Below are 21,336 nucleotides of genomic sequence, written 5' to 3'. Positions count from 1 at the left end.
TGAAGAAGGAAAAAAAAAATATATGTTACTTTTTGTGTTGCACCTGAAACTGCGAAAGTGCAGCCACGGTACAGGATAATTGCTTAGTTAGAATGGAAAGGGCAGGTCGGGCACGGTGGCTAATACCTGTAATCCCAGCACTTTGGGAGGCCGAGGCAGGTGGATGGCTTGCGTCCTGGAGTTCAAGACCAGCCTGGGCAACATAGCAAGCTCTCATCTCTACAAAAATTAACTGGGTGTGGTGACATGTGCCTGTCATCCCAGCTACTTGGGAGGCTAAGGTGGGAGGATCGCTTGAGCCTGGGAGGCAGAGGTTGCAGTGAGCTGAGATCACACCACTGCATTCCAGCCTGGGCAGCAGAGCAAGCCCCTGTCTCAAAAATAAAAATAAAATAAAGTAGCATTAAATTTGTGGGTGGAAGACGTGAACAGAATTTGTTCCAGTTGCTGGCAATTGAGTTCAATACTATCTGTGGTTTCAGTACTATCTGTGAATTCCATCATATTCACTGTGGGTCTTAGAACATGTACCCTGAAGATAAGGGGGAACTACTGTATCTAGAATATTGTCAGTTCCAATAAGGGTTAATTGCTGTCTTTTTTAGTGTGGAAAAAATCTGATATAATCAATTTGCTACCAAATGACTGGTTTCCTCAAGGGATGCCCTTGGATCAGGGTCTCGGTCTTTGCTGTTAACCAGTTGGACATTCAGCAGCCACAGTACATAAACCTTGATGAAGGGGAACCCATTTTTTATAGCTTCTATCTGCCACCATGGCTGTTACATTATTCATGGTCCCTTTGTGGAAATAACGGAATGTCTAAGGACAGAGGCTGGCTGACATGCACTGGACAAGTTATCCTGCTGATTGTTTAGTGTCTCTTTAGTGTTGTTCTCTGGTGAGCATTAACATGTACAACATATCACTCTTTGTACATACTCCCATAAGTCTGTCCATATACCTCTTCCATAAATCATTTCTTTCTGATCATCCAGGCTTGCTCGTTCCAAGCACCTATTTATCCAAATCATTTGCCACCACCCAGGAGTCCGTGACCCACTTCTCTCTCCATACAAATTAGATGATGAGATGCATCCCTCCAAGCTCTGCACAATGGAGGATTTCCCCTCACAACTGTCTTTCAAGGCAGTCCCTTAGTGGGACTATAGTGCAGCAGTAGTTTATTTGCAGTTTGTACCAATGTACCAAGATGACCTATCCATTAATCAGGCCCACGTTTATTCCTCGTTTCAGCTTGACGTAGGAAATGCCCCTAAGGCTTGTTCTTGTCATGTCTTCTTTCTTACTTGGGCCCAATTCCAATATACCTGCTTCCATTTTATGATGAATTGCTGTTGTACTCTCCTGGTCTTATGACTTCATGGGTGTGATAACGCCTAGCTCCTGATGGTTAGCTCTGATTGCACAGTCCCTTGATGACCATCAGTCAGATGCTCTGTCTCTTCCAGGGCTTAATAATATGCCAAGAGTAGTATGCCATACTTTACAGATGAGGTATAATTTTTGGCTGCAGACAGCATGGTCTTGCTTTACAAGGTCTGGGCTGCAACTCTCCTGTGAGTGACTCTACACATTGTCTTTGTCCTTTAAGTTGGTAATTGGCTCAACTGAGCCTGTCTTCTCTCTTGAACACATAAATACTCAGCATCAACCAGTCAATTCCATAGTCTTTTTGATGATTATTTACCCCATATCACCTACATCTGTTATCTGTTGCTGTATCCAAACCACTCCAAAATTTAGTGACTTGAAATAGTAACTATTCATTTTTGCCTATGAGTTTATGGTCACCTGGGTGGTTCTGTTTATCTGGGCCCCGTTTGGCTCATAGTACCTGGATTCTAATTTTGTTGCACCTCTGTAGTCAGTAGATGGTTTGGCTAGCGTTTGACTGGTCTAGGATGGCCTCACTCATATAACTGGCCATTGAGTGGTGGGGGTGATTGGGCCATGTGTCTTCCACTGTTAACAGGCTAGCCTGGGATTATTCACATAGCAGTGGCAGGGGTCCAAGAGAGTGAGTGGAAACCTGCAGGGCACCTTTAGACTTAGGGTCAGAACTCACACACTATTAACTTCTGTCACATTGTTTTGGGAAAAGGAAATCACAGGACTAGCCCCATTAAGGGATGAAGAAATAGACTGAATTTATTGATAAGAAACTTGAATATAGGGAGTGAAATAATTTGGGACATTTTAAAAACAACTTTATTAAGGTATAATTTACATACCATGTAATTGACCCATTTTAAGGGTATATAAGTCAATGATTTTTAGTAAATTTTTTGAGTTATATTACGTTGTCATTATCTAGTTTCAGAACATTTCCATTACCCCAATACGATCTATTGTGTAATCAGTCTACCACGTTTCTAAAATACTGGAGATACTGCGTGAGCACTATCCTTCTCTACCTTACTTCATCCTAATTCACCATAGATGAAAATCTTAGCAATTGTAACACTATAAGATGTCAGGTATTACTATCAGCAACAGAATTTCTGTTGCCATTGCCAAACAAGTGTCCACTTCCAGAATCCTATCTTTACAGTGTGCTTCCTAGGCCCACTTTCAGTACCAGCTGTTGTAGATTATGTTCCCCAGAAGCAGAATCTGAAATGGAGATTAGTGTGCATGTGAATTACTAAGGAAGTACTCCCAGAGAAGATAGTGAAGGGAGTAAGGAAAGCAATATAGTTAAGGGCAGGAAACAAAGCATGGATGTGATCCTGGGGAAGTCACACAAGGACATGAAGGTTAGTCTTCATTCCTGATATTAGAGAAATCTGTTATGTAGCTTCCACCATAAAGTTGTTTTAATCCAAATCAAGAGAGCTGGGCTTCTCTACTGTAGCGCCTGGCCTTGTTTGTGACTCTGAGATTACAGGCAAAGTATCTCTAGTAACTTGAGGGCAGTCCTGTGAAGAAGAGTCCTTGGTACTGGCTATCAAAAACATAAGATGGTGTGAAGATATGAAAGAGAGAATATAAAAATGAGTCAGGGGGAATCTAGATGGAGCACACTTAGGCATTGTCTGCCACAGGCTTAGTTCATGATGGTTGCCCTTAAATTAGCACTGTTAAAGCATGAACATTTATTTGAATGGACACTCTCTACTTATCTGGGTTGAGGTATTTGAAAATAATACAGGGGAGAAAAGGGCTTTTAAAAGAAATTTTAACTTTGTATTCATGATCCTAAAGAATTTTAATCAATATAAATTAAAATGCTGTTGCCACTTAGCAAATAGTATTTCTATTCATGTGGAATACATAGTTTTGATTTTGATTTTTCTTTTTTTTTTGAGATGAAGTCTCGCTCTTGTCACCCATTCTGGAGTGCAATGGCGTGATCCCTGGCTCACTGCAACCTCTGCCTCTGGGTTCAAGCAATTCTTCTGCCTCAGCCTCCTGAATAGCTGGGATTACAGACGCCTGCCACCACGCCCGGCTGATTTTTTTTTTTTTTTGAGATGGAGTCTCGCTCTGTCGCTCAGGCTGGAGTGCAGTGGCGCGATCTCGGCTCACTGCAAGCTCCGCCTCCCAGGTTCACGCCATTCTCCTGCCTCAGCCTCCTGCATAGATGGGACTACAGGTGCCCGCCACCACGCCCGGCTAATTATTGTATTTTTAGTAGAGACAGGGTTTCACCTTGTTAACCAGGATGGTCTTGATTCTTGACCTCGTGATCCGCCTGCCTCTGCCTCCCAAAGTGCTGGGATTACAGGCGTGAGCCACTGCACCCGTCCCACTCCCAGCTAATTTTTGTATTTTTAATAGAGACAGGGTTTCCCACTTTGGCCAGGCTGGTCTCGAACTCCTAACCTCAGGTGATCTGCCTGCCTCGGCCTCCCAAGCTGCTAAGATTAAGGCTTGAGCCACCGCGCCCAGCCTGATTTGTTTTTCTTTGTAAACCTATAAACTGCCAAGCTTGAACAGTTTACTTTTTTTTTTAAGACTAAGTCTCAGTCTATTGCCCAAGCTGGAGTACAGTAGTATGATCTCGGCTCACTGCAACCTCCACCTCCCAGGTTCAAGCGATTCTCCTGCCTCTCAGCCTCCCGAGTAGCTGGGACTACAGGAACGCACCACCATGCTTGGCTAATTTTTGTATTTTTAGTTGAGACGGGGTTTCACTATATTGGCCAGGCTGGTCCCAAACTCCTGACCTCGTGATCTGCCCGCCTCAGCCTCCGAAAGTGCTGGGATTACAGGAGTGAGCCACCGCGCCTGGCCACAGTTTACTTTTTAATTGATTCTTTTGGTCTTAGTAGCTGAAACATTTTATCTGGTCTTGCTTTTGGCCAAGAAAACCTAATAATCTTGCTATCTCTGATTTGACTTTTATATAAAGAAAAATGCTTCTTTACTTTTGCTAAGTTATCAGAGTCATGGATTGGATTGGCTCTTGAGATGGTAATTAAAGATTATTTTTGTAATTCTCATTTGTTTAAGTCATTGACCTTTTGAGACTACAGTCTTGTAGCTTAATTTTCAAGCGTATCAATGAATTTGGCACTTTAAATGTAAATGTTTTAATGACAACTATTTAAAATTAAGAACAATATTTTTATACACCTGTACTATATTGATATAAAATTATTAACTATAGGAACAACAAGGCCATGACAGATCCCTCCAGAAAGTATTTAACCAGCAGTAGAGAAAAGCAGCTGAGTTTGAAACAGTCAGAAGAGAATAGGACGTCAGGTAAGTGTTTGATCTTAAATAAATAAGGTGCTCATTTATTATATATTTATTAGACTAGAAATAAAAACCTAACCCATCTGTACATTATTTTTATTTTTATTTATTTATATATATTTTTTGAGATGGAGTCTCGCTCTGTCGCCCAGGTTGGAGTGCAGTGGCACAATATCGGCTGACTGCAACCTCTGCCTCCCGGGTTCAAGTGATTCTCCTGCCTCAGCCTCTCAAGTAGCTGGGACTACAGGTGTGTGCTATCATGCCTGGCTAATTTTTGTATTTTTAGTGGAGACAAGGTTCCACCATATTGGCCAGGCTAGTTTCAAAATCCTGAACACAAGTTATCCACCTGCCTTGGCCTCCTAAAGTGCTGGGATTACAGGTGTGAGCCACCGCGCCTGGCCTAATCTGGTATTAGTTATTGGGTGCCAATTTGTACCCAGTACTTGGCTAAAATATTTTAAAGTATTAGAAATCCAGGGAACTTGTATTCTGTTTATAAAGAATCCAGTCTTTACCTTATTCTTCCCCTATTTGACTGCCTAGAATTAAGCTCTTTCATTGTCAAAGTACCAGGACCATAGAATGAATTAGAGAAGTAAAGTGGTTGAAATTAAAGGGCATCAGTGTTAGTGTTTATTAGAAGCTTCAGAAGATCTTGAAATTATTGTCTGAAGCAGTTTTTTAAACTTAACTTTCTACCCTGTTTTTACAAAAGCATTTTTGTCAGACGTTTCCCACACTTAACATATCTGTTTGATTCTCGAAATCTTTAGAGAGTCCGATATCTGGTATTAACTTGAGTATTATGTCAACTTTAACTTGAAGTAAGCTAAAATATGGCATGATTTTGATAAATTGATAGTTTAAGAGAATCCAGTTGATCAGAACCCTAGGAATATTCTTCTTTTAGTGGTTTGGGATTGTGACATTGACTCCTATAGAAAGAAATATCACATGTAAGTCTTACCTCTGAAATGATAATATTTAGAAGATATAAACTCTGCTTATTGTCTCTCAGCTTTTGTAATCAGCCTATAGTTAAAAAACAGAAAACGTAAGCTGTAATAAGCCTTAACAATGCTGAAGTTAAGGTACATCTCACAAAATTTGATGTGGAAGAGAGAAGGAAGTGCATGGCCAAATGACTAGATTAATGGAACAAAACGTAGACATTTTAAATGTGTTAAAGTTACAGAGTTAATCGGTGGAAGAACTAAAGTAACACTACTAATGGTTGGAGAGAGGAGAACAAGAGTAGGGGTGATACTAATTTTCTACAATATAGAGTCAATTGATACTGTTTAAAATGAGTAAATCAAGGAGTAGTAGAAATGTTACTGGCCGGGGCGGTGGCTCACGCTTGTAATCCCATTACTTTGGGAGGCCGAGGCGGGCGGATCATGAGGTCAGGAGATCGAGACCATGGTGAAACCCCGTCTCTACTAAAAACACAAAAAATTAGCCGGGCGTGGTGGCGGGCGCCTGTAGTCCCAGCTACTCAGAGAGGCTGAGGCAGGAGAATGGCGTGAACCTGGGAGGCGGAGCTTGCAGTGAGCCAAGATCGCGCCACTGCACTCCAGCCTGGGTGACAGAGCAAGACTCCGTCTCAAAAAAAAAAAAAAAAAAATGTTATTAGCACTGTTGAAGAAATCAGAAAAACATAGTTTTTTTTAAGTGGTTAAAAATTAGAAGTACAACTTGTGGAACTTGGGGGCAGGAGAGGGTAGCTTTGCCATTAATAGCTTCTTTCACAGTATTTGATCTTTTAACATACATGTGTACTGGCATACTTCAGAGATATTGCAGGTGCAGTTCCAGACCACATAAATAAAGCTAATAGCACAATAAAGCAAGAATGAATTTTTTGGTTTTCCAGTGCGATAAAAGTTATGTTTACACTATACTGGAGTCTGTTAAGTGTGCAATAGCATTATGTCTAAAAAAAATAAGTAAAGTACCTTTTTTTTTTTTTTTTTTTTTTGAAATAGGGTTCACTCTGTCGCCCTGGCTGGAGTTCAGTGGTGTGATCTTGTCTCACTGCATCCTTGACTTCCTGGGCTTAAGCTGTCTCCTACCTCAGCCTCCCAAGTAGCTGGGATTACAGGCGCACACCACCATGCCCAGCTAATTTTTTGTAGAGACATGGTTTTGCCGTATGGCCCAGTCTGGTCCCCAGCTCCTGGGCTCAAGTGATCCACCTGCCTCAGCCTCCCCAAGTACTCGAGTTACAGGCAGGACCCACTGCACCCGGCCAGTCGTAGTTTTAAAATAGTTTATTGCTAAAACATGCTAACAATCATCTGAACCTTCAGAGGGTTGTAATCATTTTGCTGGTGGAGGGTCTTGCTTCTGTGTTGTTGGCTGCTAATTAGGGTGGTGGTTGCTGAAGGCTAAGGCGGCTGTGGCAATTTCTTTTTTTTTTTTTTTGAGGCGGAGTCTTGCTGTGTCGCTGAAGTGCAGTGGCAAGATCTCGGCTCACTGCAACCTCCGCCTCCTGGGTTCAAGCAATTCTTCTGCCTCAGCCTCCCAAGTAGCTGGGACTACAGGCGCACACCACCACATGCAGCTAATTTTTGTATTTTTAGTAGAGACGGGGTTTCACCATATTGGCCAAGCTGGTCTCAAACTCCTGACCTCATGATCCGCCTGCCTCAGTATCCCAGAGTGCTGGGATTACAGACGTGAGCCACTGCGCCCGGCCAAGGCAATTTCTTAAAATAAGACGATTTGTCACATCGCTGATTGACTCTTCCTTTCATGAAAGGTTTCTCTGTAGCATGTGATGCTGCTTGATAGCATTTTACCCACAGAACTTCTTTCAAAATTGGGATCAATCCTTTCAGACACTACCATTGCTTTCTCAACTAAATTTATGTAATATTCTAAATCCTATGTTGTAACTTCAACAATATTCACAGTTTCTTTACTGGGATTAGATTTCATCTCAGGAAACTTCTTTCTTTGCTCATCCATAGGAAGCAACTCCCCATCCATTCAAGTCTGATCATGAGATTGCAACAATTTAGTCACATCTGCAGGCTCCACTTCTAGTTCTCTTGATACTCCCACAATATCTGCAGTTGACTGCATCTCTGATGTCTTGAACCCTCAAGGTTATCCATGAAGGTTGGAATCAACTTCCAAACTCCTGTTATGGTTGCTATTTTGATCTCTTTTCATGAATTACAAGAGTTCTTAATGGCATCTAGAATGATAAATTGTTTCCAGAAGATTTTCAGTTCACTTTGCCTAGCTCCATCAGAGGAATCACTGTCTGCTGTAGCCTTCTGAAATGTATTTCTTAAATAGTAAGACTTGAAAATTGAAATGACTCCTTGATCCATGGGCTGTAGAATGGATGTTGAGTTAGTAGGCATGAAAACAACATTATCTTTGTATGTCTCCATCAGAGCTCTTGTGTTACTAGGTGCATTGTCAAGGAGCAGTAGTATTTTGAAAACAATCTTTTTTTCTGAGCATTGGGTATCAGTAGTGGCTTAAAATATTGATTAAATCATGTTGTGAGCAGAAGGGTTGTCATCTAGGTTTCGTTGTTCCATTTCTAGAGCACAGGCAAGTAGATTTAGCATAATTCTTAAGGGCCCTAGTATTTTCAGTATGGTAAGTGAGCATTGGCTTCAGCTTCAAGTCCTCAGCCACATTAGCCCCTAGCAAGAGAGTCAGCCTGTCCTTTGAAACTTTGAAGCTAGGCATTGATTTCTCTCTAGCTACGAAACTCTTAGATGGTATCTTCTTCCAATATAAAGCTATTGCAGCTACATCAAAGACCTGTTGTTTAACGCAGCCACGTTCATCAGTGATCTTAGCTAGATCTCAGTAACTTGCTGCAGCTTTAATATCAGTAGTTGCTGCCTCACTTTGTACTTTATATTATGGAGATGGCTTCTTTTCTTAAACTTCATGAACCAGCACTTACTAGCTTCACATTTTTCTTCTGCTTCTCTCAGCCTTTATAGAATTGAAGAGAGTTAGACCTTTACCCTGGATTAGGCTTTGGCTTAAGAGAACATTGTGGCTGGTTTGATCTTCTGCCGAGACCACTAAAACTTTCTCCACATCAGCAATAAGGTTGTTTTGCTTTGTTATTCATGTGTTCACTTGAGTAGCACTTTTAATTTCTGTCAAGAGCTTTTCCTTTGCATTGGCTGTTTGGTGCAAAAGGCCTGGCTTTCATCCTGTCTCAGCTTTTGACGTGCCTTCCTGAGTGGGCTTAATTGTTGCTAGCTTTTTATTTAAAATGAGATGTGCACCTCTTCCTTTCACTTAAAAACACAGAGGTCATCGTAGGGTTATTAATTATCCTAATTTCAATATTTTGTCTCAGGGAATAGGGAGGCCCAAGAAGAGAGACAGAGATGGGGTAATAATGACAATTTGGTGGAGCAGTCAGATAAATTGAGCTTGCCATCTTATATGGGTGCAGTTTGTGGTACCCCAAAACAGTGACAGCAGTAACATCAAAGATCACTGATCACAGATCACTGTAATAGATATAATTTAAAAGTTTGAAACATTGCAAGAATTACCAAAATGTGACATGGACATGAAGTGAGCGAGTATATACTGCTGGGAAAATGGCACTGATTGACTTGCTTGGTGCAGGGTTGCCACAGCCTTCCATTTGTTTAAAAAAAAAAATACAAAAAAACCTGCAATATCTGTGAGGCACAATAAAGCAAAGAGCAATAAAATGAGGTATTCCTGTAATTGATGAGAAGGAAAAAGAGTTAAATATAATCAGGACTAATGTATACTTTTATTATTGAATGAACTTGAATGGTTGATTTAGGAATTAAGTTTTTCCTTTGTTCATTTATTTTATAGGGCTTTTACCTTTGCAATCATCATCCTTTTATGGTAGCAGAGCTGGATCCAAGGAACACTCTTCTGGTGGCACTAACTTAGACAGGTATGCATTGGTTATATGACTTGTGAAAAACTTAGGAGTTCTTTTTTTCAGAATATTGAATGATTGGATAGGTTATGTATTATTATCTTAAGTGAATACGATAATTTAACAAAATTGATGAGACTCATAGAATCCTGACATGTTAGTTAGAAAGTATTCTAGAAATGAGCTGAGCACAGTGGCTCACACCTGTAATCCCAGCACATTGAGAGGCTGAGGTGGAAGGATCACTTGAGCCTGGGAAGTCAAGGCTGCAGTGAGCCATTATTACGCCACTGTACTCCAGCTTGAGCGACAGAACAAGACCCTGTCTCAAAAAAAAAAAGAGACAAGATCTCACTGTGTTGCCCAGGCTGGTCTCAAATTTCCTGACTTGAAACGATCCTCCCACCTCAGGCTTCCAAAGTGCTAGGGTTACAAGTGTTGAACCACTGCTCCTGGCCTCTACAGAATTTTTTTTTTTTTTTTTTTTTTTGAGACCAAGTCTCACCCTGTCACCCAGGCTGGATAGAGTACAGTGGTGCTATCTTGGCTCACTGCAGCCTTGCTGCAGCCTCCCACATAGCTGGGATTACAGGTGCCTGCCAGCACGCCATGCTAATTTTTGTAGAGACGGGATTTTAGCATGTTGACCAGGCTGATCTCAAACTCCTGACCTCAAGTGATCTGCCTTTCTTGGCCTCCCAAAGTGTTGGGATTATAGGCATGAGCCATCGCATCCGACCACTCTACAGAAAATTTTTTAAAAATTAGCTGGGCATGGTGCCGTGTGCCTGTAGTGATAGCTACTTAGGAGGCTGAATTGGGAGGTGCTCTTAAACCTGGCTCTGGAAAGTTTTGTAGTGATGCCATAGATTGCGACTGACAATGTTATCAGACTGTTGACCAATATTTATTCTACCATCGCGTGTGGATGAACATACTAAGATCTCTCCTCTGAAGCATTTTTATTTTCCTTTTGTTGCTGTTGTATTTGTTAAGCTACATTCCAAATATTTAGGCATTTCCCTTAAAAATCAAAAGTTGTGTTACATCAGTGAGTGTCTTTTATTAATAAATTGGAAAAGGCTAGTTGGATATTTAATTGCTGATTTATAGATAAGCTCCTTTTTTTTTTTTAGATTTATTGGGTATAAATACATAAGATACCTGCTAAGCACTTGTTGAGAACGTGTGATCATGCAGTGCAGCACAGAAGGGGTGATGGTTTTAAATGTAAAAAGCTAGGGTAATGGCAAATGCCCATCCATGATAGACAGGATAAAGAAAATCTGGCATATATATACCATGGAATACTATGCAGCCATAAAAATGGATGAGTTCATGTCCTTTGCAGAGACATGGATGAAGTTGAAAACCATCATTCTCAGCAAACTGACACAGGAACATAAAACCAAACACCACATATTCTTACTCATAAGTCGATGTTGAACAATGAGAACACATGGACACAGGGAGGGGAACATCACACACCGGGGCCTGTCATGGGGTGGGGGGCTAGGGGAGGGATAGCATTAAGAGAAATACCTAATGTAGATAATGGGTTGATGGGTGCAGCAAATCATGATGGCATGTGTATACCTATGTAACAAACCTACACATTCTACACATGTATCCCAAAACTTAAAATATAATTTAAAAAAAAAAGTGAGGGTAATGGTAGTCTATAATATAGATGCTATATTGACCTATTAAGTCATATGTTTGTTTGTTTGAGATGGAGTCTCGCTGTATCACCCAGGCTGGAGGACAGTGGTGCAATCTCGGCTGACTGCAACCTCTGACTTCCGGGTTCGAGTGATTAGCCTGCCTCAGCCTCCCAAGTAGCTGGTATTACAGGCACCCACCACCATGCCCAACTCTTTTTTTGTATTTTTAGTAGAGACGGGGTTTCATCGTGTTAGCCAGGATGGTCTCGATCTCCTGACCTCATGATGTGCCCGCCTTGACCTCCCAAAGTACTGGGATTACAGAAGTGAGTGACCACGCCCAGCCCATATTTTGTTTCTTAATAGAATTTAATTCAAAGTGTTAAAAACATCTTGGTTATTTGTATAAAATGATTAAGGTAAAGAATTTGATATTATATATTTAGGTATATTCAGCCTTGGGTGGTATCTCAAGCAGTTTATAGATTACAGTGGTAATTAAGTTATTTGAATTTAAGAGAGAGGAAGTTTGACATATTTCTGCTTATTAGAAGAATCTTAAATCTAAGTTTTAAAAAAGCCTAAATTTGGTTTGCAAATGATTTCCTACATACAAAATTCTTCTCAAAATAATAGAATGCACATACTCATTCCATATAGGAATGATTGAAGAAAGAAATCTTTTTAGTGCAAAGCTGCACTGAGAGATAAGGTGAAAATTTCCAGATTGGTGAGAAAACTAATAGTGTGCAAAGGCTAAAGCCGTAAGGAATGTGGAGAACACAGACGAGAGCCAAGTGTCAATAGCTGGGACTTCAAACCAGCACGAGATTGGGAACTAAATGTAAACTAAATGTAAAACTTAGAGCTTGTTTTCTCATAAGAAGCTGGGTGTTTAGAACAGCTCTTTGAGCTAGTAAACCAGAGTGGAACACTTGTATATAAGTGCTTGGGGTTGGAACCATAAATATGCTGCTTTCCTACTCCCTGAGTAGAGTGCAAAGACATGAAAATGGGACAACAATGATTAGCCTCTGCTTTACTGTTACCTGCATGGGGCCAGAATTATGACCACTTAAAGTCCTATGTAGGGTAGATGACCAGGCAGAAGTAACTACTAAGTCCTTGTCAAGAAGGTTTGATCATGGAATATAGCAAGGAAACAGAGATGATAAAAGTAAATGAAATGAAGAGACTTAACGTTGGTCTTCTTGGTGTACCCTCCATGTCTTAACAGTATTCTGGAAGAAAAGACTAAGGAAAATAAAGGCAAGGAAATTGGCAAAGAAGTAATAAATGAAAATGGTGAAAGTCCTCACATCGAAAAGCCTCAAAAAATACCAAACAACAAATACTTTTTAAAAAATCCACATTTTGTCAAAAAAGATGCTGGTGAAGTTGTGGAGAAAAAGAAATATGTATACACTGTTGGTAGGAGTGTAAATTAGTTCAACCATTGTGGAAGAGAGTGTGGCCATTCCTCAAAAACCTAAAGACAGAAATACCATTCGAACCAGCCTGGGCAACATGGTGAAACCCAATCTCTACTAAAAATACAAAAAAATTAGCTGGGCGTGGTGGCAGGTGCCTATAAATCCCAGCTACTCGGGAGGCTGAAGCAGGAGAATCACTTGAACCTGGGAGGCAGAGGTTGCAGTAAGCCAAGATCGCACCACTGCACTCTAACCTGGGCAACAGAGCAAGACTCTGTCTCAAAAAAATAAAAATAAAAAATAACCATTCAACCCAGCAATCCCATTACTGGGTATATACCCAAAGAAATATAAACCATTCTATTATAAAGACACATTTTAGCTAATAAGTGAATGTGGTAGAAAATCCAAATGACATAGGGTGTATGCAGTATACACTGCAGCACTATTCACAATAGCAAAGACATGGAATCAACCTAAATACCCATCAATGATAGACTGGATAAAGAACATGTGATACATATACACCATAGAATACTATGTAGCCATAAAAAGAATGAAATCATATCCTTTGCAGGGACATGGATGGAGCTGGAGGCCATTATCCTTAACAAACTAACACAGGAACAGAAAACCAAATACTGCATGTTCTCACTTATAGGTGGGAGCTGAATGATGAGAACACATGGACATATAGAGTAGAACAACACACACTGGGGCTTGTTGGAGGATGGGAGGAGGGAGAGGATTGGGGAAAATAACTAATGAGTACTAGGCTTAATACGTGGGTGATGAAATAATCTGTATAACAAACCCCTATGCCACAAGTTTACCTATGCAACAAAACTGTACATGTACCCCTGAACTTAAAATAAAACTTGGAAAAAAATTTATATTGTAAAATTTTAGAAGCTACCAGAAAGAAAATACATCCTCTATAAAAGTGGAGAAATCAGATTGACATTAACAGTATTGGAATAGGAAGCAGATAGTTAGATATTATTAGCAGAGTAACAGTATCAAAAAAACTTCTATACCTAGCTAAATTACATTTCAAGAATATAGACAAAGAATGCAATATTTATTTATTTATTTTTTAGACAGGGCCTCACTCTGTCACCCAGCCTGGAGTGTAGTGGCATAATCATGGCTCACTGCAGCCTCAGCCTCCTGGGCTCAGGTGATCCTCCCACCCACAACCCCCTCAGTAGCTGGGACTACAGGTGTGTGCCACCACACCTGGCTATTTTTTTGGTATTTTTTGTAGACACGGAGTTTCACCACGTTGCCCAGGCTAGTCTCAAACTCCTGGGCTCAAGTGATCCGCCTGCCTCAGCCTCCCAAAATGCTGGGGTTACAGGCACGAGCGACTGCACCTGACCAAGAATGTTATTTTTCAGATATGCAAAGACAGACAGAATTAATTCATCAAAAAGAAAACTGAACAAGGAAGGAGTGGTAAGAAAAATCAGTGAATGAAAACAATTTTAAACTGTATTTTTTAATCTAAATGTTTTTAAAGTTTATCTTTTAGCTAATAAGTAAATGTGGTAGAAAATTCAAATGACATAGGGTGTATACAGTAAAGAAGATGTAAATCTTCTTTTCTTTCCTAACTCCTAGTTTTCATTTTCCCTTTTTAGACATAACCACTGTTACTATTAATAACATCCTTCTGGCTGGGCACGGTGGCTCATGCCTGTAACCCCAGTACTTTGGGAGGCCAAGGCGGGTGGATCACCTGAGGTCAGGAGTTCGAGACCAGCCTGGCTAACATGGCGAAACCCTGTCTTTACTAAAAATACAAAAATTAGGCAGGTGTGGTGGTGCGTGCCTGTAGTCCCAGCTACTCAGGACGCTGCAACAGGAGAATCACTTGAACCCGGGAGGCAGAGGTTGCAGTGAGCTGAAAACGTGCCACTGCGCTCCAGTCTGGGTGACAGAGCGAGACTACATCTAAAAAAAAAATAAAATAACATCCTTCCAGGGTTATTTTATGTATGTAAATACGTCTTGATATTTTCTGTCAAAGGAGAATGTTGTTGGATTAAAAGCAAATACTTAAGAAAACATTGGACAAAAGAAGAAATACAGGAGTGGAGAAGATTCCGGGAAATTAAAACATTTCAAGCTTTAGTTTCAGAGGAGGCTGCAATTACATAGACATATTAAAAAGTTAAAGATGGCTGGGAGTGGAGCAGTGGTTCACACCTATAATCTCAGCACTTTGGGAGGACTAGGTGGGAGGATCACTTGAATCCAGGAGTTCAAGACTAGCCTTGGCAAGATAGCAAGACCCCCATCTCTACAAAAACAGGAAAGGCTACATAACTAATCTAGGAATTTAATAAAACCTTGTAACAGCAATATGAGAAGAGAAAATTATAGATAGTTTTTCACATATGAACACAGAAAAATCCAAGATAAAATTTTAATGGTTGAATCTAATAGGGCATTGAAAGTGATACACAATGACTGAGTGAGGTATATCCCAGAAATGCAAAAGTAAACTTAGAAAACTCTTTTGGGATTGTAATAGATTTTTAAAACTATTTGATAGCCATTGATGATACCTACTTTTAGCATATTAGGAACAGAGCATTATGTTCCTAGTTTGATAAGAAGTTATCTGTCAAAAACTTAAATCACATTACAATTATGGAACTTTGAGAACTATTCCCATCAAAGTCAAGAACAGGGTGATATTGTTCTGAAGGTTTTAGCCAATGCAGTAGGACAAGAAAATGAAATAAAGAGGTTTGGGGATTGGAAAGGGGAAAAACAGAATTGTCATAATTTGCAGACAGTGTGATCTGTTAAATATTTAACACAAAGAGAATCACCAGAGGTTATTAGAACAAATGAAAGTGCTCTAGGCCGGGTTCAGTGGCTCACACCTATTATCACAGCACTTAAGGAGGCAAAAGCAGGGGGATAGCTTGAGCCCAGGAGTTCAAGGCCTGCCTGGGCAACATAGTAACATCCTGTTCTCCACAAAAGGATGAAAAAAGACCCCCCGCCCCCCCCCCGCCGCCGCCAAAAAACAGCTTTATAAGGTTTCTGGAATACAAGATCAATTCACAAAATTAATGGTGTTCCTAAATCCAGCAATAATAAAATATAAACTGTAACAGAAAACAGATTAAGTATTCCTAATCCAGAAATCTGAAATGTTCCAAGTTTCATTAGAAATTTTTTGAGTTCTGATATAATGCACAAAAGGTCATGCTCAAAGGAAATGTTCCAGACTTTCAGATTAGGGATGATCAACCAGCATAATACAAATACAATATTTCAAAATCTGAACCTTTTTTTTTTTTTTTTTTGAGACGAAGTCTCGCTCTTGCCCCACAGGCTAGAGTGCAGTGATGCAATCTTGGCTCACTGCAACCTCCGCTTCCCGGGTTCAAGCAATTCTCCTGCCTCAGCCTCCCGAGTAGCTGGGATTACAGGCGCCTGCTACCATGCCTGGCTAATTTTTGTATTTTTAGTAGAGACGGGTTTCACCATGTTGGCCATGCTGGTCTCAAACTCCTGACCTCAGGTGATCCACCTGCCTCAGCCTCCCAAAGTGCTGGGATTACAGGCGTGAGCCACCGTGCCCAGCCCCAATTTTTGTATTTTTAGTAGAGAGGGGGTTTCACCATGTTGGCCAGGCTGGTGTCGAACTCCTGACCTCAGGTGATCCATCCGCCTTGACCTCCCAAAGTGCTGGGATTACAGGTGTGAGCTACCGCACCCAGCCCTGAAACTCTTCTTTCCAAGCATTTCAGGGATACTCAACCTGTACTATTTATAAGAACTACAAAATCAGTGAGATAGGAGTAAATCTAATAAAATATGTATTTTTATGAAGAAAAGGATTACTAAGGGACATAATGGAAGACCTAAGTAAACAAAGCTCAAGGATATCATTCATCCCCAAATTAATAAAAAATTTAAGGTAGTTCCAGTTGAAGTCTCAAAAAGTACTTTTTATGGAACCCCCACCCATACAAAAAAAAAGAATCTAAACTTTTTTTTTTTTTTTTTTTGAGGTGGAGTTTCCCTCTGTCACCTAGGCTGGAGTACAGTGGCACAATCCTAGCTCACTGCAGACTCTAACTTCTGGGCTCAAGCAATCCTCCTGCCTCAGCCTGCCAAATAACTGGGACTACAGGTGTGTGCCACCATGCTTGGCTAATTAAAAAAAAAAAAGAGAGAGAGATGGGATCTTTCTATGTTGGCCAGGCTGGTTTCAAACTCCTCGCCTTAGGCAATCCTCCCTCCTTGACCTCCCAGAGTACTGGGCTTACAGGCATGAGCCAGTATGCTCAGCCTTAAATTCTGTTTCTTATAAGTAAGCTTATAAGAATAGCCAAGATAATTTTGAAGAAGGCCTAAGAAGATAGCTTGAATGGCCAGATATTAAGACTTAATGTTGGTGCGGTGTGGTGACTCACCCCTGTAAATCCTAGCACTTTTGGGAGGCCAAGGCAGGAGGATGGCTTGAGCTCAGGAGTTTGAGACCAGCCCTGGCAACATGGTGAGACCCTGTCTCTACAAAAAAAAAAAATTAGCCACGTGTGGTGGCATGGACTTGTAGCCCCAGCTACTCAAGAAGCTAAGGTAGGAGAATCACTTGAGCCCAGGAGGTCGAGGCTGCAGGGCACTGTGATCACGCCACTGTACCCCAGCCTGGGCAACAGAGCAAGACCTTGTCTCAAAACTAGAAAAGACAACGTTAAGTGGTGGTGATTATTACAGGGGATGCATTAGAATTAATCATTAATCCCTGGAGCAAAATAAAGACCCAGAAACAATCTTGTGCATATATGGGGACTACTTGGATTGTGGTACAGATGATATTAAAAATTAGTGTGGGATCCAGACTCTTTAGTCAGGTGGGGGAAAAATTAACAAATATTGCAGCCATAAAAAAGAATGAGTTCATGTCCTTTGCAGGGACATAGATGAAGCTAGAAGCCATCATTCTCAGCAAACTGATACGGAACAGAAAACCAAACACTGCATGTTTTTACTCATAAGTGGCAATTGAACAATGAGAACACATGGACACAGGGAGGGGACCATCACACACTAGGGCCTGTTGGGGGATGGAGGGCAAGGGAAGGGGAGGGCATTAGGACAAATATGTAATGCATGCAGGGCTTAAAACCTAGATGACGGGTTGATAGGTGCAGCAAATCGCCATGGCACATCTATATGTAACAAACCTGTACATTCTGTACAGTATCCCAGAACTTGAGGCAAAATTTAAAAAATAAAATCTCTAGATCTAAAGGCAAGGAATGCATAGACAAAATCTGAAAGTAGCCTATTGTGTTAGTCTGTTCTCACATTGCTATAAGGAAATACATGAAACTGGATAATTTATAAAGAAAAGAGGTTTAATTGACACATAGTTCTGCAGGCTGTACAGGGAGCATGGCAGCATCAGCTTTTGGGGAGGCCACAGGGAACTTAGAATCATGGCGGAAGGCAAAGTGGGAGCCAGCACTTCACGTGGTCAGAGAAGGAGGAAGAGAGTGAGAAGGGGGAGGTACCATACACTTTTAAATGACCAGATCTCGTGAGGACTCTTATCAGGAGAACAGCACCAAGTTTAGCACCAGGATAGTGCTAAAGTGTTCACAAAGGATCCACCTCCATGATCCAATCACCTTCCACCAGGCCCCACCTCCAACATTGGGTATTATGATTTTACATGAGATTTGGGCAGGGACAAATATCCAAACTATATCAGCTATTCTGAGGGACAGCTGGCCTGGTCTCTTCACCAAGTTGATGTCATGTCAAGTAAAGGGTGCAGGGAGTCAGGAGAGCACTCTTAAAGGTTATAAGTGATTTAAGAGATATAAAAACCAAATGTAATACATGGACTTTGATTGGATCTTGGTAAGAATAAACTAGGAATAACACTTTTTTATAAAGCTGTTGGCAAGGGCTGGGCGCAGTGGCTCACGCCTGTAATCCCAGTACTTTGGGAGGCTGTGGTGGGCCAATCACCCAAGGTCGGGAGTTTGAGACAAGCCTGACCAACATGGAGAAACCCCGTCTCTACTAATAATACAAAAAAATTAGCCGGGAGTGGTGGTGTACGCCTGCAATCCCAGTTACTTGGGATGCTGAGGCACGAGAATCGCTTGAACCTGGGAGGTGGAGGTTGCAGTGAGCCAAGTTCGCTCCATTGCACTCCAGCCTGGGCAACAAGAGCAAAACTCTGTCTCTGAAAAAAAAAAAAAAAAGCTGTTGGCAAGGTTTAAATATGAGTCAGGTATTAGATGATGATAATAAAGAATTGTTAACTTTGAAAAAAAAATTAACAAATATAAAAATTAAAAGAAAAAATTGGCCAAGCTTAGTGGCTCATGTCTGTAATCCCAGCACTTTGGGAGGCCGAGGTGGGTGGGTGGATCACATGAGGTCAGGAGTTTGAGACCAGCCTGGACAACATGGTGAAACCTCGTCTCTACTAAAAATACAAAAATTAGCCAGGCATGATGGCACACACCTGTAATCGCAGCTACTCAGGAGGCTGAGGTAGGAGAATTGCTTGAACCCGGGAGGCAGAGATTGCAGTGAGCCTAGATCGCGCCATTGTACTCCAGATGGGTGACAGAGCAAGACTCTTTCAAATAAAGGAAAAAAATAATGCAGGGATTTTAAGAGCATTGAAAAACTGACAGGAGGCCTGGTGTGGTGGCTCACGCCTGTAATCCCAGCACTTTGGGAGCCTCAGGTGGGTGGATCATGAGGTCAGGAGTACAAGACCAGCCTGGCCAACGTGGTGAAACCCAGTCTCTACTAAAAATACAAAAATTAGCCACTGCAACCTCTGCCTCCCCACTTCACGCTATTCTCCTACCTCAGCCTCCCGAGTAGCCAAGATCCCGCCACTACTCCACTCCAGCCTGGGACAGAGGGAGGTTGCAGTGAGCCAAGATCCCACCACTAGTGCACTCCAGCCTGGGACAAAGGGAGACTCCGTCTCAAAAAAAAAAAAACAAAAAACAAGAAAAAACTGACAGGAGTGTGAGGAATTACCAAACCGAGAAGGGAGGAGGAAATCCAGAGTTCCCAAGCATGTTGGCTGAACCAGAAGAGATTGCTGAAAGACCAAGCAGTGCTTTTGACACACTCATGAGTCTAGAAGGACAACAGAGGCTAGGACCTACCAATATAGGGAGCCTAGTACATTACTCCACATATTTCAGTGTGTACTGAAGGGTTCCCCCTGGGAATAAGGATAAGCTAGAAGTAAGCCAGCCTTTCTGTGAATTTTATTCATCTGTATGGCCCAGTTATTGCAAGCACTGAAATTTAATTAAGTTGATTGTAAGTGGCTAGTATCCTAGATGATTGACAAAATAAATGTACTAAATAAAAATTCTCTCTGGGGGAAGACATTTTCCTCCACCTCAACATATTTCTGTAATTCTGAGATGTACATTTTTTCACATTAGTATTTAAAATGGAAGTATATCAGATATTGTGACATCTTAAATTGCTGCCAGGAGGCAGTTGTAACATAGTTAGCATTACCTGCACATGAGCAGACTTGGTTGTCATTTGTGGTATTACTGAAAAACTATATTTTTTAGTCAGACCATTTAAAATGACCACTTAAGAAAGGGCAGCGAATTCTAGTTGTGATCTGAAAATCTGTGGGCTTCTTTTGCTAAGATTAAGATAATCTCAGTATTAGACCTTGCCAAATGAATGTCATTGGCTTAGAAGAAAACTCCCGGAGACATAGTGTGGCACTATTTACTATTTAGAAATGCAGCATCAAAAAAAAAAAGAAAAAAGAAATGCAGCATCATCACACTGCTGGGCTTAATTGGAGAAAAAAAAGAAAAGAAAAAAGAAATACAACATCACCTTTGTTTTTAGTAGCACAGGTAGCAGCACTTTTTGGAAAAACTGAAAAATCTATGACCCTGGGTGGGAAAAATGATTCAGAAGATTCAGATTCTGAATGTGAGTTATTAGAAATATCTTAACCAGTTTTATATTTTCCTTTTTGTATAAGAGCAACATGATAAATATGTATATCTAGTTACATAAAAAGCTTCCAGTAAGAAGTAAAAATTCTAAGCCATAGAAGTCATTATTCACTTTGGTTGGCATTGCTTTTTCTTTTTTAGTACTACCTGAAATAAATGTTATGTCTTATAATTGGTTGTATCTTAGATTTGATTAAATACTGTTATTGATTAAATACTGTTCAGTATCCAGACATGCAGCAAGACAAGTCAACATGAATTATTACTAGAAGAAATAATTTAGATCGGCAGTGGACCACAGGGCTCCACATATTCTGGAATTAATGAGTCAGTGATTATAAAAGAACAATATTTAACACATCAAAAAAAACAAAGGAAATTTCTGTAGAAAACCTTAAACTGTGAAATTATCACAGATTTAAAAAAATCAAATAGAAAATCGAGAAATGAAAAATACAAAAACTCAAATCTGTTTTGGATGTTTTTTTTCAGCATATAAAACGTAATTGAGACCAGCCTGGGCAACATTGGGAAATCTCGTCTCTACAAAAAAATTAAAAATTAGTCAAGCATGATGGCAT

The 21,336-nt window shown here is 40.6% G+C and overlaps 1 protein-coding gene across 1 annotated transcript in view; it reads left to right on the top strand.

Annotated features, from left to right (window-relative positions):
- USP37 (ubiquitin specific peptidase 37) overlaps positions 1-21,336 on the top strand; it is a 119,044-nt gene that overhangs the window by 29,815 nt on the left and 67,893 nt on the right. The window contains exons 9-10 of the mRNA XM_030802492.1: positions 4,637-4,734; positions 9,580-9,664. Of these exons, the coding sequence (XP_030658352.1) occupies positions 4,637-4,734; positions 9,580-9,664 (183 nt within the window). The remainder of the gene's footprint in view (positions 1-4,636; positions 4,735-9,579; positions 9,665-21,336) is intronic.

This window comes from Nomascus leucogenys, chromosome 22a, assembly GCF_006542625.1.
Source record: "Nomascus leucogenys isolate Asia chromosome 22a, Asia_NLE_v1, whole genome shotgun sequence".
In the NCBI taxonomy this organism is placed as follows: domain Eukaryota; kingdom Metazoa; phylum Chordata; class Mammalia; order Primates; family Hylobatidae; genus Nomascus; species Nomascus leucogenys.
The sequence above is the reverse complement of the archived record's forward strand: the minus strand, read 5'-3'. Positions and strand labels throughout refer to the sequence as shown.